Source organism: Pistacia vera, unplaced genomic scaffold (genome assembly GCF_008641045.1).
Source record: "Pistacia vera cultivar Batoury unplaced genomic scaffold, PisVer_v2 Contig360, whole genome shotgun sequence".
Lineage (NCBI taxonomy): Eukaryota > Viridiplantae > Streptophyta > Magnoliopsida > Sapindales > Anacardiaceae > Pistacia > Pistacia vera.
In genome coordinates, this window is record NW_022196180.1 from 444,679 (window position 1) to 459,202 (window position 14,524).

The 14,524-nt window shown below is 33.7% G+C and overlaps 1 protein-coding gene across 1 annotated transcript; it reads right to left on the reverse strand.

Annotated features, from left to right (window-relative positions):
* Positions 1-2,203: 2,203 nt before the first annotated feature.
* Positions 2,204-3,659, reverse strand: LOC116140027 (ankyrin-2-like). The gene is made up of 3 exons (XM_031425661.1): positions 3,520-3,659; positions 2,790-3,275; positions 2,204-2,417 (listed from the first exon to the last, which is right to left on the reverse strand). The coding sequence occupies exons 1-3, from the start codon at positions 3,614-3,616 to the stop codon at positions 2,206-2,208; spliced, it is 795 nt and encodes a 264-aa protein (XP_031281521.1). The 5' UTR covers positions 3,617-3,659; the 3' UTR covers positions 2,204-2,205.
* Between the last annotated feature and the right edge of the window lie 10,865 nt (positions 3,660-14,524).

The window sequence follows — 14,524 nt, forward strand, 5'->3', positions numbered from 1 at the left end:
CCCACATTGGGTGAACCAGGGTAAATCTTGCGTATTATTTTTCTTGTTTACTGTTTTTTTGTTTTAATATATATTTTGTTCATGTTGTTGTCTCTATTTCATTTAAAACAAGGGGAATTTTGAACTTTACTTCACTGTATAAAAAAAATTAAAAATGAAAATAAAATCTAAGTTTCATGTCAGGGCCCATTGACAATACCCTTTTGGACCATCTTATATTCTCTTATGGTCACTGTTTTTATGTTTTTTGGCCTGGCCTGTTCGGCCTCCTATTTGCCTCTTATTTGGGCTCGTTGAGCTCTTTAATTTTGGTCCAAGGACAATAATTACGAAAGGGTTTACTTAAGGTAATAGGAACTCAAAAATACAACATCATATAAAATTCATTACAAATCAGTCATAGTTAAGATTTAGTGTTGTCATTACTCTAAAACCATTAAGAACTTTGTAGACTATTTTATCGACTTTCTTAAAAAAAATATATCTTCGATGAAATTTATAAAAAAAATTATATTCTTCTATATTTTCACTTCAAAACTTTATATTTGCAAATTAAAAGTTGAAGTATAGTTTATTGGTTATTTGATTACACACAATTCCATTGAGGAAATTTATGTATTTGTTAATTCGGATTGGTTTTAATTTACTTAAAATTTTTAAAATTACAAATATAAACTTGGAAGTATAGAAGAGAGAAATAACAAACTTTTTTATTACAATTATATCCCTACTTAAAATTGAAGATCGGCCTACAAATCGGTTCCTTTATATTTTTCACTGGCCCATTTACTTTATTATGGCCTATTCTTAGCTCCCCTCAGGGCCGTTTATGGATTCTTACTTGTGCTTCATTTAAATGGGCTAGATTTATTTTAATCATCATGTTTTATAATCATATTATAGTCTTCTTGGCTATTTAATTTGAAAAATTGAAAATGACCCTCTCAATTATATTTCACCACCACTGCCTGCAACACAATTACTTGAAGGAAAAAAGTTACTGCATAATTAAATCAAAAAACTTAATTAATATAATAAGTTTCGATAGAATACATAAACTTTCAATTTCAAGCAAATTAGAACATGAGTTTACTTGGCTTAACCAAAAACCTAGAATGGTATGTTGAGCAAAATATATCTCTTAGAAGAGGATACTGCAACTAACAAATAGAGTGGCTGGTACAGAAGCAACTACAGTAGTAAGCATGGTGACCCAATTTAATCTCTCATGATAAGCTAATAAGGGTTGTGCTAAAAGCCACCATCATGGTGATTATGGATATAAGAGTGTAGAAGTCCAACCATCAATTTAAATGGTATGACTCGAGAAAATCCTCTTCTGTATATCGCGTGAAGAATCGACAAAACATCAAAATTGACGTAGAAGGAGGACAATGCGATTGCATCTGAATAACAAAACTTGAAACCAATCTCTTTCAGATGAATGGGTAATCCTTTACTACTATCATTACCACCCGGTACACTAAAAACCGCTGCAAAAATTATAGTGGTAATGATTGTTGCAACAAGCATATCAGAGTTAGCGTGTTCTTCATCCATTGCTCTCCACTTTTCAATAATTCTTTTGCGTCTCAGTGAATACTCTTGAGGTGTTTGGCCATTTGAGTTTTTCTTTTCTCGGAAGGAAGGTTGCACTATTTTTCTATCTCCTATAGATATCAACATGTTTATTTTCAAATAGGCATTGAAATTATCACATATTGACTTTAGAAAATTGAATTACCTTAACCCACAAATATTCCCGCTGCATTTGTAGAGCTGCACCTGATACGATACCAATTCGACTTGGATCTGGTAGTTTTGCAGCCAAATGTATATATTGTTTTGTTGATCCTCACTTCGCAAGTCATGAACAAATCCATAGTAAAACCTATCTCATATATCAGATTGAATACATCGGCATACGATGTAAAATTGCAATGTGAAATATACTATAATCATTTTCATCAAATTGATATACCACACAGGATAACGGCAAATGACTCAGCCAAAAATTGGGAATTTCCCAATTTTGCTGCTTCAAAATGTTTTTTGAAGGGGTTTGTGTAAGTTTCGCTAGCTCTGAGTAATCTTGTTTAACATTTCTTCCCATAGGCATTTGACTAATTGAAGAGCTTGAGTTGATTCGAAATCCTGTTGTGTTCGCTTCATTAATCCGGACACTAAAATCAGAGCATGCATAGATTATTTAATTTTGACTAAAATCATAGATACCCTACAATTTAAGTGTTGGAAATTAACATTAGTTGATAAGCCTCTTGAATAGACCTTGATTTTTGCTGAGAAATTTGAAGGTTTTCGGGCCAAAACATGTAAGGCCGTCTCGCCCGTCTCACAATTTCCAGCACGAACCCCAGCTAACTTTGGATGATCCTTTAGCATTTTCAATGCAAGATCTGACCAATTCAATAAATTAATTGTAAGCAAAAAATTTCAAAGCATGTTATAATTGCTAGCTTCTTTAAGTTTTTCTAAATTTTCTTTACTATATAATAAGAGTAATGATGTATTATCATGTTGCACTAATGGGGAAAATAAGTGACATTACATGAAATGAAATATAGATAGTTTTTGGATGACTACCACATTGTTGTGAACTTAAAACACACATTAGACATAAATATATATATTACTATTTTTTTAAGTGTTGTCTTTAATATGTGCACTTAAAACACACACACACACACACACACACCACACACACATGTGTGTGTGTGTGTGTGTGTGTATTTTAAAAAATTTACTGAATTGGAATATATAGTCCTTACCATATAAACCATTGGTGAGACAAGTGAAAAATATATCAATTTCGTCCTCCCATTCGAAAACACATTTTGCTTGAGATAATTCATCGTATAAAAAAGATGCCATCTCTCCTTGTGCTAACAGAGCAGCCATAAACACAGGCATCTTATTTTCACCACCTCGGATTGTCAAAAGACCGGGATTCTTCTTCAACATAATCCTAGCAATTTCGGTAGCTCCGGCTGCAGCGGCGCAACAGAAGGCCGTGTTTCCTTTTTGGTCCGGCATAGTCAAGTCTTTCGGTTGCATCAACTTTATCAGCTCCTCTACAAAGCCAGTTTGTTTGGTTCCTGCCGCAATATGAAGAGCAGTTTGGTGTCCCTTTGTGATACTGGCACACAACATCGTTGGATCGATTTGTAACAATTTTTTGGCACTTGTCCAGTCACCTTTTAATGCAGCCTTATAAAAAGGCACACAATTGTTGAGATAAAGGTTTGAATTTTCTCCTGCATGTGCAAATTCAATAGACGAAAACAATTTATAAAGTATTTGACATATAAACATGCATGCATACTTAAAAAAGTGGAGATTTTTGCTTGGGTTTAAATAAAACATTCTTTGTAGAAAGAGAAGAGAAATATTTATCATTTTAATGGACTCATGTGCTACTTTCAGAAAAGCTCAAGGACGAATACTGTTATCCCTGAAAGAATATGCAAAAGAACAAGTGACGAAAGAGAGTGAGCTCACTAGAAAGGAGATGAAGGGAAGGCTGCATCTGTCTCTGTTCAGGAGTTGAAGTCCCGTTTGGTGTTAAACGATCAACAACTATTTGTGGATCACCCATTTATTCTTCAGAAACAATATCTTTGAAAAGAGTTGGTTAATTAACTCCAGAAGGCTAGGGTGATCTTTTATTAGTACTTTCATTAATGGTTATCTAAGTCTTCGTCAATTGAATATAGATTATTTTTGTGGTTTTTGTGGGGGAAAATCAGTCACTCTGTGGAAATTAATGATACAATAATTGATGCCAGCTGAAGCAGTAGCCAAGTGATGTAATTGCCTACAGCTCCACTTTATTTGTGACCAATGGCCTCATCTATATTACCATCATCACTTAGTTCAGTGAAAGCTCAATTCTAAATTTGGTGGAGCCTACTTAAGATTTAACCACTCATTGTGATGACAACAAAAGGAAACCAATCTTTTAACTTTTGACTTACAACAGTAGCCAACTCTTTTTTTTGGGTTTTTAAGGAATAATAAATAAAGAAATCAAAGTATAAGAAATAGATATAAGGAATCAAAAATATATATATAAATAAATAGAATATTTAGAAAGTTTATATATATATATATATATATCAAGTTCTTATGGACCAAGTTGGGGGCGTAATCTATGTTGAATCGCAAATATAAAAATAAATCATCTAAGAAGATTAGATTAAAATTTTGTTAAATATAATAACTTTTGCTTTACTGGTAAGCACGTCTCCAATCTTTTTAATTTAAAATAAATAATTGCATACTATTCTTGGGCCTGTCTTATCTGTGGAATATTAGCTCTTGTAATGCATTGGCCGATGTGGAATATAAACTGTGGAATATTAGCCCTTGTAATGCATTGGGCGATGTGGAATATAAACTGTGGAATTAGCCTAGTGGTGGATCCCACATTGCTCGGCTTAAAGCGTTTAAAAAGAATTTTACATTTTTATATAAATTAATATTATACAATTTTAAGTGTCAAAAAGATATTTTGATTTTTGTTTTTTACTTCTATGTGTTGGTATAAGATGTTTACATTGGTCCAAAAGTTATCATTTTTGTTTTTAACTATTTATGGGCCACTCTGTCTACTTTATTTGCGTACATGCTGGGAAGTGTTTTTAGCCCTTACTATTTTCCTTTTTAACCCTCTTCTTCTACTTTAGGTAAGAGTATAATAAAAAGTTTTATTCTTCTTCTTCCATACTTTAATTCCAAAACTTTATAGTTTTAGTTACTGCAAAATTAAATAAAATTTAGGTCAATAAGAATTCAACATTTCACTAGTAATATGAAGCTCATGGTAATTATCAAAATTACTTAATATATATATATTTTGGGTTCTTTTCCATGTTTTATTTTTGGGAAAGCTATTGAGAATTATATTGTTTAAAATAAATTTTAAAAAAAAATTTGATCATATAACTAAGAAATTACTAGATTTGAATCAAACAAGGTATTTATGTTAATTTTTGGAGTGTTTTTAAAGCTGGCAACTTTAGAAATAGAAGATATTAAAAGATTTCAAATCTAGAGCAAAATAATGATCATATTTATAAATTTTTCTAATTTTTTTGAATATATATAAAAACATTTGTTAATATTTTTTTTTTTCTAAATACTTTATACCCCTATCTAGCATAGAAGATGGGAGCCGAAGTAAAAAAAAATATGGGTTCTAAAAATCACTTCCTGCACATATTTTACTGTTTTGGATTTCTGTTTTCACAGTTTTAAGCCCACTTTTTCACTGTTTTTTAAGCTGATACATGGCTTATTGTTTCGTTTGTTTTTTGGGCTGCTGTTCTATTGTTTCTAGGCTCATCGTTTGGGCAAAAATTTCACTATTTTGAGGCTGCTGTTTTACTGTTTTGGGGTACTGTTTCACTATTTTTTTTGAGCTGCTTTAACCACTCTTTTGGTGCTGGCGTTTTACTGTTTCTTGTGCTCTTACGTATTAATTCTTCGACATGCCGAAAGTTTTCCAATCACCAGTTTCCGGCAGCTGGTTGCATTTCCACCACTGTACTATTCTATATATTTAAAAGTTCTTTAAACAAATAAACTCTAGAGCTTGTTTAGTAGTTTTATATAAATTTATATTTATTATGAATAAAGGTATATTAGGTAATTTAATTATTTGTTTCTTTAAAATTTTTAGTGTCCAGATATGAGTTATGGAATTAAATTTTTTCTATTCAAAAAATTTATCTAAAAATTAAAAAAACAATCAAAAGACTTTGGGAAGTGATTTTTTAGGCCCCACTTATTTGATCCGTATCCCCGACTTTTAAAAGTTTGTTGTGTTGACAAGTTTAACCTTAAGGACAATTACGAGAAATGATATTATAAATTTTAAGTACGCCCACACTTTATTTTATAATATTAAACCTTTATTTTTTGCATAAATCCTAAATCCTAAATCTAAATCTAAATCTAAATTATCATTATCATTGAAATTGTTTGTTTGATGCAAAAATACTTCCATTTTTCCAGTTTTCACACCTGTTAAACTGGTATTTTGATTCTAAAATTGAAATTGGAGAAAGGGGTGTAAGGGAAAATTCTAATCAAGGTTTGAAGGGTATTTTAGGTATTAAAAGAGGTTTAAAAGAGATTTTTAAATATAAAATGGGTGTATTTAGTTAGATCTAGTCAAGGACCGGTCCCAAGCGGGCCTGGGCCTATGCCCTTTTGGGACTGGTCCTTTTGGGATTGGTCCCATTTGGGACCAGTCGCTCATGGGCCTAGGACCGGTCCCCGGCCTATGAGCAATTTTAGGACCCAGACCAGTTCTATAGGCCTGCAAAATTTCTTTTTGGGCCTACAAAATTTCTTTTCCCCCCTTATCTTTTTTTATATTTTAGGGGTGAAATGAAATTCTGTAGGGGGTTTTAGTAATTTTTAGGGGTAGATTAGTAAGTTTTTAAAAGTTTAATTAATAGTTAATTTTAACATAAATGTAATATTCACATATTCACACTTCACAAATAAACAATTAAATAATTTTTTTAAATTAAATTATTCATCTTCTTCGTCAACAATATTTAAATCATTAAAATTTATATTCCTAAAGAGTTCAAGCAGTTCGGGATCTTCAGGGTGCTGTTGTAGTCTTCTTTCTACATGAGTCCAATCCCGTAAACACGTTATCACTTCAATCATCTTATCTGTTAAAGAGCATCTTCTGTCTTCAACAATCCGACCACTCATTGAAAATGCTGACTTGGATGCAATTGTAGAAACCAGCACAGATAAAATGTCACGTGCCATTTGGGCTAGAATGGAGAATCGACTTTCATGTTGGTTCCACCATTAAAGAATATCCATCTCATGTTTCTCCTTCATTGTCATGTAGGATAGATCCACTTGTAGGTAGCGATTTAGCTCATTTGGTCCATGTATGTATGAGTTGGAGCTGCTACTTCCGCCATATTCCATATACATCTACTTGCTCAATCCTTGATGGACGTCTGCATCAGGGTCCTGATCGTCTCTCCTGAACGTTCTAGTTCCACTTCCATTGTACCTGTTCTGATTTAAAGGAAAAAAGTTTTCCAATTTTTGCTTAAAATCAGTCAAATAAGACATATAATCATGTCCTAAATGCTAGCTTATCTTAGTAATTATACAGTTAACTACGTGTAATTTAAATATAGGATCTACAACAAGGCCTAATCTATATAAGAATGGAATATCTAACCAATATTTCTCGTATTTTTCTTTCATTTTTGAAACAATTTCCATTAAAACGTCATTATATCTATATTTAGCAAAAGTTTTAGAAATTTGAAGTAAAATATGTAACGCTAAATTAGTAGTCAGATAATAAATACCACTTAATGTGTTAGTAGAATCATAAAAAAATTTAAGAAATGAATAAAAAAGTTCACAAAACGCCTAATCATCATAGCTGACAACTTCCTCTAGATAGTTCTTCCGGTTAACAAAATCTGTAATTTGTCTTGCGGTTGACAAAACTTTTTTCAACATCAAGTAGGTGGAATTTCAATGGATAGACATGTTCGTGCATAACTTCAAAGATCGAATCGGTGGGTCCTTTTGCGTACAATATTTAACATACTCTTGCCATCTTTTATTGCTACCGTCGACAATAAATTCGATAGCCACGCGCACCCTCTCCATCTTCGAATGTATAGCATCTAAACCTGCTTTAACAATCAAATTGATGATGTAGCAAGCACATCTTTGGTGAAAAAATTTGCCTTCACCATGCGAATCCAATCCCTTTTTAAATAAAAAGATTGCCGCAATGTTAGCAGCTACATTATCAAGCGTTAGCACTACAACTCTATTAGTTAATAGAAATTCTTGCAAAACTTCACGAATTGTAAAATAAATAGTGTCAACACTATGTTTTTCATATAATGGTTTAAAACCCATCAATTTTTGTTGTAAACCCCAATTATGATATAAGAAATGTATTGTGACAGTTACAAATTTGTTTTTTATCTATAAGCCCATATATATTCCTAAAATTTTGAAATTCGATTTTAAGTTTATTATTTATTTTTTTATAAAGTTTTAGTATATCTCTTCTACTTGTACTTCTATTAACAAGGGTATATGCTGGACAAAATATAATTTTAATCATGTGAATAAAATAAGGATTTTCAGATAAACAAATGGGAGAGTCCGTAGCAACTACAAATCTTGCTATTTCCTCTCATGCAACATGTGCATTGTATTGCCACGTTGAAAGAGTTGATGACTGTGGATTAAAATTAAGTTAAGTTTGAATTTGCCTACCTAATCCGATTGAAGATGTACCAAACAACTGCATTATTTGGGGGTGCTTCTTCTCCAAGTGTTGTTGCATCGTCAAAGTCCCATTCGCAGTGCCAATAATGGTTGCATAGAAATTACATACCCCACACAATTCTTCCCCTTCCCCATTTGTCTTTGGTTATTTTGATTTAGTGAAGTGTCGCTATACATTGGACACGACCCTCTTTGATGGCGACCGCCGGGGGGGGGGGGGGGGGGTTGGCCTATGCCCGTGCCCATTAAATCGTAGCTCGCTTGTGTTTGGCTGTACCTCATCCCGGCCTAATGTGTTTGTTGAATTGCAGTTGCTGTTTTTGGAGGAAAGGGTGAAAATGGACTGAACCCTTCCATTTCTTCGGTGAATGGAACATAAAACTCATTTGGGGATGATCCTCTGAATGCATCATTTCGGGACTCCATTATGAATTTATGATAAAATAATAACTAACTAAAATGAAAAAAATTAAATAATAATATGAATAAGAGATGATATTGAAAAATAGAAAAAATTGAATAATATAAATAAATAAATAATAGTATGAATAAATTATAAATATAAATATAAATTGAATGAGAATTGGAGATTTGGAGCAGAGAGTGTAGTGATTGAGAGAATGAGAGATTTGGCCCCTCGCCCTCCCTCCCCTCCCCACCCCCCCCAAAAAAAGATGGATGGCTTGGCAGTAGCCAATGGTTATTAACAATTTTTTTTTTTATTTTATAAAATTTCATTTTAGCCTCTACAATTTATGTTTATTTCAAAATTTATAGGGGGTTTTAGTAATTATCTAAAGGACTAAAAAGAAAAAAAACCAAAAGGGTTTGGGCCCGGGCTTGCTCCTTGGAGGAGGGCCTAGTGGAGGGACCGGGCCCTCTTCCTTAGGCCTGGTCCGGTTTTGGGACCAGGCCTGCTAGGATCGGGTTTTTGGACCCTGTCCCAAATGCTCAGCTCTATATTTAGTAATAGAGGATGGGGGCTAGAAATCACTTACCAAAGACTTTAATGAAAAGTGGGTAAAAACAAACAACTCCTAAGTTTTCTTTTGCAAACTATAATAGAACAAAGGGGCCTTAAAAAAAAAAAAAAAAAAAGACTGCTACTATATGGCTTGTTTTCAGTAAATATAAGAGAGAAATTCTCAAACAAACCTTCATTGTAGACTCAATGGAGTCATTTTACGATTAAACTTTCAAGGTTTTATTAGCGTTTGATATTTTTTTCTTGGTAAGAACGAGTTATAATAGAATAGTTTTGGTTATCTTGACAAATTGGACGGATTGACTATCCCAATTCCAATGGGTGAACCATAAAATAAAATTAATCAAAAACCACAGGTTTGCGTATATAAAATTATAATAAACAAAATAAATAAATAAAATATGGTCTAAATTCGGAACTAACCAGTTTGATTATCATCCAAGCCATTGACTAGTTAACGTGGCAGCCTCGGTGATGGGATACGGAGGTGCACTAGGTGTTGGTGGTTTTGATGAAGATGCTCCTGCCCTATTATTAAAGTAAATCAAAATAATTATTTATCTGATTGTAACTACGTGTGTGTGTGTGTGTGTGTGTGTGTGTGTGTGTGTGTGTGTGTGTGTGTAAAGCTGAAGTGTTGCTTGGTTAATTGACATGTAGGATTTTAGAAACTCTAGAGTTAGCTTCATTTTGTAGTAGCTCTAGAATTACTCAATTTTGACATGTTGTATTTGTGGTTGATGTGCATGTGGCGGAATTTTATTGGTGATGATGGGGCTATTTTGATGTGTAAGATTTTTGGACTTGTGACTTAATGTAATTGGTTTTTGATATTTTTTAGTATTAAGAGCACATATTGAGCGTCCAAAGGTTTAATTAAAACTTAATTAATTTCTACATAAACACATACTATTCACATTCACATTCACATGCAAACGCTTCAAAAGTGTTAGTCCCTTCACATTCACCGAAATATTTATATATAGATTCATGTTTGTCGTTTCACATTTCATCTGTGTGTGATTAGATTCGTGGTTTGTTTCGGCCGAGATGAAGAACTCCAACGAGCGTTCCAGTCATTGGCGTAGGAGGAGAGCAAAAGCTTTTGTTAAGGTCTATGTGATATTGTATTTCAATTTCTTTTGTTTTTGTTTGTATATGAATTTCTGTGAACCAAGAGAAAGTGTGGTCTCAAGTGTTTGAGCTTGATTACTTGAAAGAGGTGGGTTCTGAGTTCTGTGTGGATTTTTGTTTTTTGATCTCTGATAAAGGTATTCTATCTATTAGTCATCTTGTTTGTTTCTTTATTAGTTTCATGCTCTCTATGACTTTGTTAAATAGTCCGAAAAGGCATCATGTAGTGCTATAAAGGCAATACGTAAAACAGAGCCTCAGATCTGAAGCAACCTCAGCCAACTTCACCTTATTCATGTCTTTTTGAATCGATTCTACTAACAGGTACCATTTTTATTCTTTTAGTTTTATTTTCTAAGTTTGCTGTGGTTTTCGTTATTTTACTATCTGATTCGAGAATAATTTATTTCCCTTGATTGCTACTCATCCACTTGGCATAAGCACACTAAAACTTGGCGTGATTGGCATGGGCAATTCATTCATTGGACAACTGTTCATAAATAACGGAATAATTTATTATCACGCAGCTACCATCAGCTGTGATGATCCACATGTCATCGACTACGTAAACAAAGAGAGTTTGTTGGATCATGAAATAAATAATATAGATTTTTGTGAGCTGGGTTTAATGTGAGGCAGGCTAAGTTAAGAATGTGCCAAATGATATGGTCTTTGTGGCGGTGGGGGCATTGTTTGCTTTCTGGGCTTTTGTTAAGGTCTTTTGTTTTTGTTTATAAATGAATTTCTGTGAAGCAAGAGAAAGTGTGGTTCTCAAGTGTTTGAGCTTAATTGTTTGAAAGAGGTGGGTTCTGAGTTCTGTGTGGATTTTTATTTTCGTGATCTTTGATAAAGGTCTTCTACCTATTGTCATTTTGTTTGTTTCTTTATTAGTTTCATGCTTCTATATGACTTTGTTAAACAGTCCGAAAAGGCATCATGTAGTGGCTATAAAGGCATTTCAGCATTAGGGTGACACAATTAATTAATAGGCCCAATGACTTACGCATACCCATGGTTTGTCGAAACGACAAGTTGGTATCCAAAAGGTTTTGAAACGACAAATAGGTATCTTCCGTCATGTTCTGTTAGTGATTTTCATTTGATAATAGTGAAAAGACTAAAATACCCTTGAAAGTTTAATATTTTAGTTTTTTATAAATTTAGAAATTTCTAAAAAACCCCCTAGGTTTGCTAATTTGACTAAATACCCCAATATATAAAAATTTTATAAAATAACAAAATACCCCCACCACCCGTAGTGCCAGATTCCGGCCACCACCGCCGGAATCTGATCAGAAAATTGCGTTACGACATAGACCCATCGGATCTATGTCGTAACGCATAGATCTGACATTTTCCGGCAAGATCCGTGGCTGATATGGTTGGAAAAGGCCAAATCTACAGCCAGATCTGCCGTCGAGGTCGGAATCTTGCCGAAAAAATGTGTTACGACACAGACCCGTCGGATCTATGTCGTAACACGTCGATATGACAAAAAGTATGATTTAACCTAAATACAAAGATATATATATATAGGCTAAACAAAGGAAATAATGAAAAGACAAATCTACCCTTAATAAACAATAAAACAAAATANCATTAAATGCAATGAAGCCTACTCATCCTTGACTTTTTCAATGCTTATCCATAGGCAAAATAACCATTTTGCCCCTAAGCCTCTTTATGGATAATTGATTCATACCGTTCCAAATGAATTAAATATTTTACCATAAGTTAGATTTTATGCTTTTTAACATAAAATAAACATTTAAAGGACTATTTTGAGTTAGGAACATACCTTTGACATCTTGGGTATTACATTGAGGTGGAGCCTTTGGAGATGCAAGATGAATCAAACGGTGTGGTGAGATTTTGGTATCTTGGTTTGTTACAAAGTTGTCCTCTCCTGTTCTTGTATAAATGTTCTCTGATTTCTTGTATTTTGATATATGAGAGGTAAGGAATGTTAAATAATCCAAAGAAAAAAAAAAAGAGGAGGCTAGGGTTTCATTGATACTGCACAATGTAATTGAATACAAAAAAGAATGATTTAACCTAAATACAAAGAGACTATATATAGGCTAAACAAAGGAAATAATGAAAAGACAGATCTACCCTTAATAAACAATAAAACAAAACAACCCTATATTTCTTAACATCTCCCCTCAAACTCAAGATGCGGCGGCTACAAGCATCGAGAGTTTGCCAACTAGAAAACGAAAACAGGAAATAGAATACGATTTGGTAAAGAAATATGCAATCTACAAAGAAGAAGAAAAAAGGGCAAGGTAATGGTGCCATGCTTGAGATGATGACGAGTAAGGTGACAATCGATCTCAATGTGCTTAGTTTGTTCATGGAAAACCAAGTTGTGAGCAATCTGAATAGAACTCTGGTTGTCACAATACATAGGAGTGGGATGAGAAAGAGAAACTCCCATATCTCTAAGTAACCAACATAACCAAACAATCTCTTTGGTAGTAGATGCCGAAGCACGATATTCTGCTTCGGTTAAAGATTGAGAAACAATGAATTGTTTCTTGCTCTTCTAAGAAATAAGAAAGTCACCCAAAAAGATACAGAAACCAGTAACAGACTTGCGATCTATGGGATCACTGCCATGATCATCATCAGAGTATGCATGCAGCTCCAAGGAAGAGGTGGATGGAAGTAAAAGACTCTAAAAGACTGTACCCCGAAGATGCTGCAAAATACGAAGAACAGCTGCCCAATGAATTGTAGTAGGAGAAGCAACAAACTGACTAACAACATGAACAACATATGCAATATCTGGACGAATAATAGTGAGATATACCAAGCTCCCAACAATAGTACGGTATAAAGTAGGATCTGACAAACGTAAACCATCAGAAGAAGAATACTTTGCGTTAACCTCAATTGGAGTATCTACATTCTTATTATCAGTAAGTCTAGCCTGCTCAAGAATATCTGCAACATATTTTGACTGAGAAAGAAAATAACCTCTAGGTGAGTAGGCTACCTCAATACCCAAGAAATATCGTAGAGAACCCAAATCCTTCATTTCAAACTGTCTAGCTAACTCTATCTTCAAAACTGAAATACCATTAATATCATCACCAGTAATAATCATGTCATCAACATATAAATACAAAATGATATAACATATAAATACAAAATGATACGACCTGCATTAGTGCACTTAACAAAAAGAGCAGAATCATGACTATTAGAAGCAAATCCAAGGGAAGAGATCACAACAGAAAATTTCTCAAACCAAGCACGAGGTGCTTGTTTAAGACCATATAATGCTTTCTTGAGCTTGCAAACATACCCAGAATCATGTGAAACACCAGGAGGGGGCACCATATAAACTTCTTCTTAAAGATCTCCATTCAAGAAGGCATTTTTAACATCAAGTTGAGAGATATGCCACTGACGAACCGAAGCTACTGCAATAAGAGTACGAATAGTAGTCATTTTTGCAGTAGGAGCAAATGTATCCTCATAATCCATACCATACTGTTGAGAGTACCCTTTTGCAACCAACCTAGCTTTGTATCGTCTAATAGATCCATTAGAATTAGCTTTATCTTATACACCCAACGAAAACCAACAACAGTCTTACCAGAAGGTAGAGGAACCAAATCCCAAGTACCTGTCTTATGCAAAGCAGAAAGTTTCTCATCCATAGCTTGCTACCAAAGAGGATCAAGAATTGCCTCTTTATAGGAAGAACGCTCAGAGAGACAATGAATAGAAGCTAAAAAAGAAGCAAAAGATGAAGAATAACATGAATAAGCAAAATCTGGTAACTTTATGGACTTACGAATGCGTATGGATTGATGTAGAGGTGGATCCACAATCTTAGACGAAGCTTGAGGGACTATAGGAGAAGAGGGAGCTTCAGGTGTGCCGGAGAGTAAAGTCTCAGTACTTGCAGAATGATCAGTACGAATTGGTCGAGTATAATGTAAAGGTAACGGGGTAAGAACATGAGAAGGGGCATTTGAAGTACTAGGAACTTGAGATGACAAACTATCAGAATCCTTTGAAAAAGGATCTATACGAATAAGATCAGATCTGGTTAAGTTATGAGTAGTG

Excerpts from the sequence above, each read along its gene's own strand:
- LOC116140027 (XM_031425661.1), bottom strand. The coding sequence starts at position 3,616 with ATGGGTGATCCACAAATAGTTGTTGATCGTTTAACACCAAACGGGACT. Across the intron at positions 3,276-3,519 it reads TTCCCTTCATCTCCTTTCTA|GAGAAAATTCAAACCTTTAT; the intron begins GTGAGCTCACTC and ends TTGCACATGCAG. Across the intron at positions 2,418-2,789 it reads TCTCACCAATGGTTTATATG|ATCTTGCATTGAAAATGCTA; the intron begins GTAAGGACTATA and ends TGAATTGGTCAG.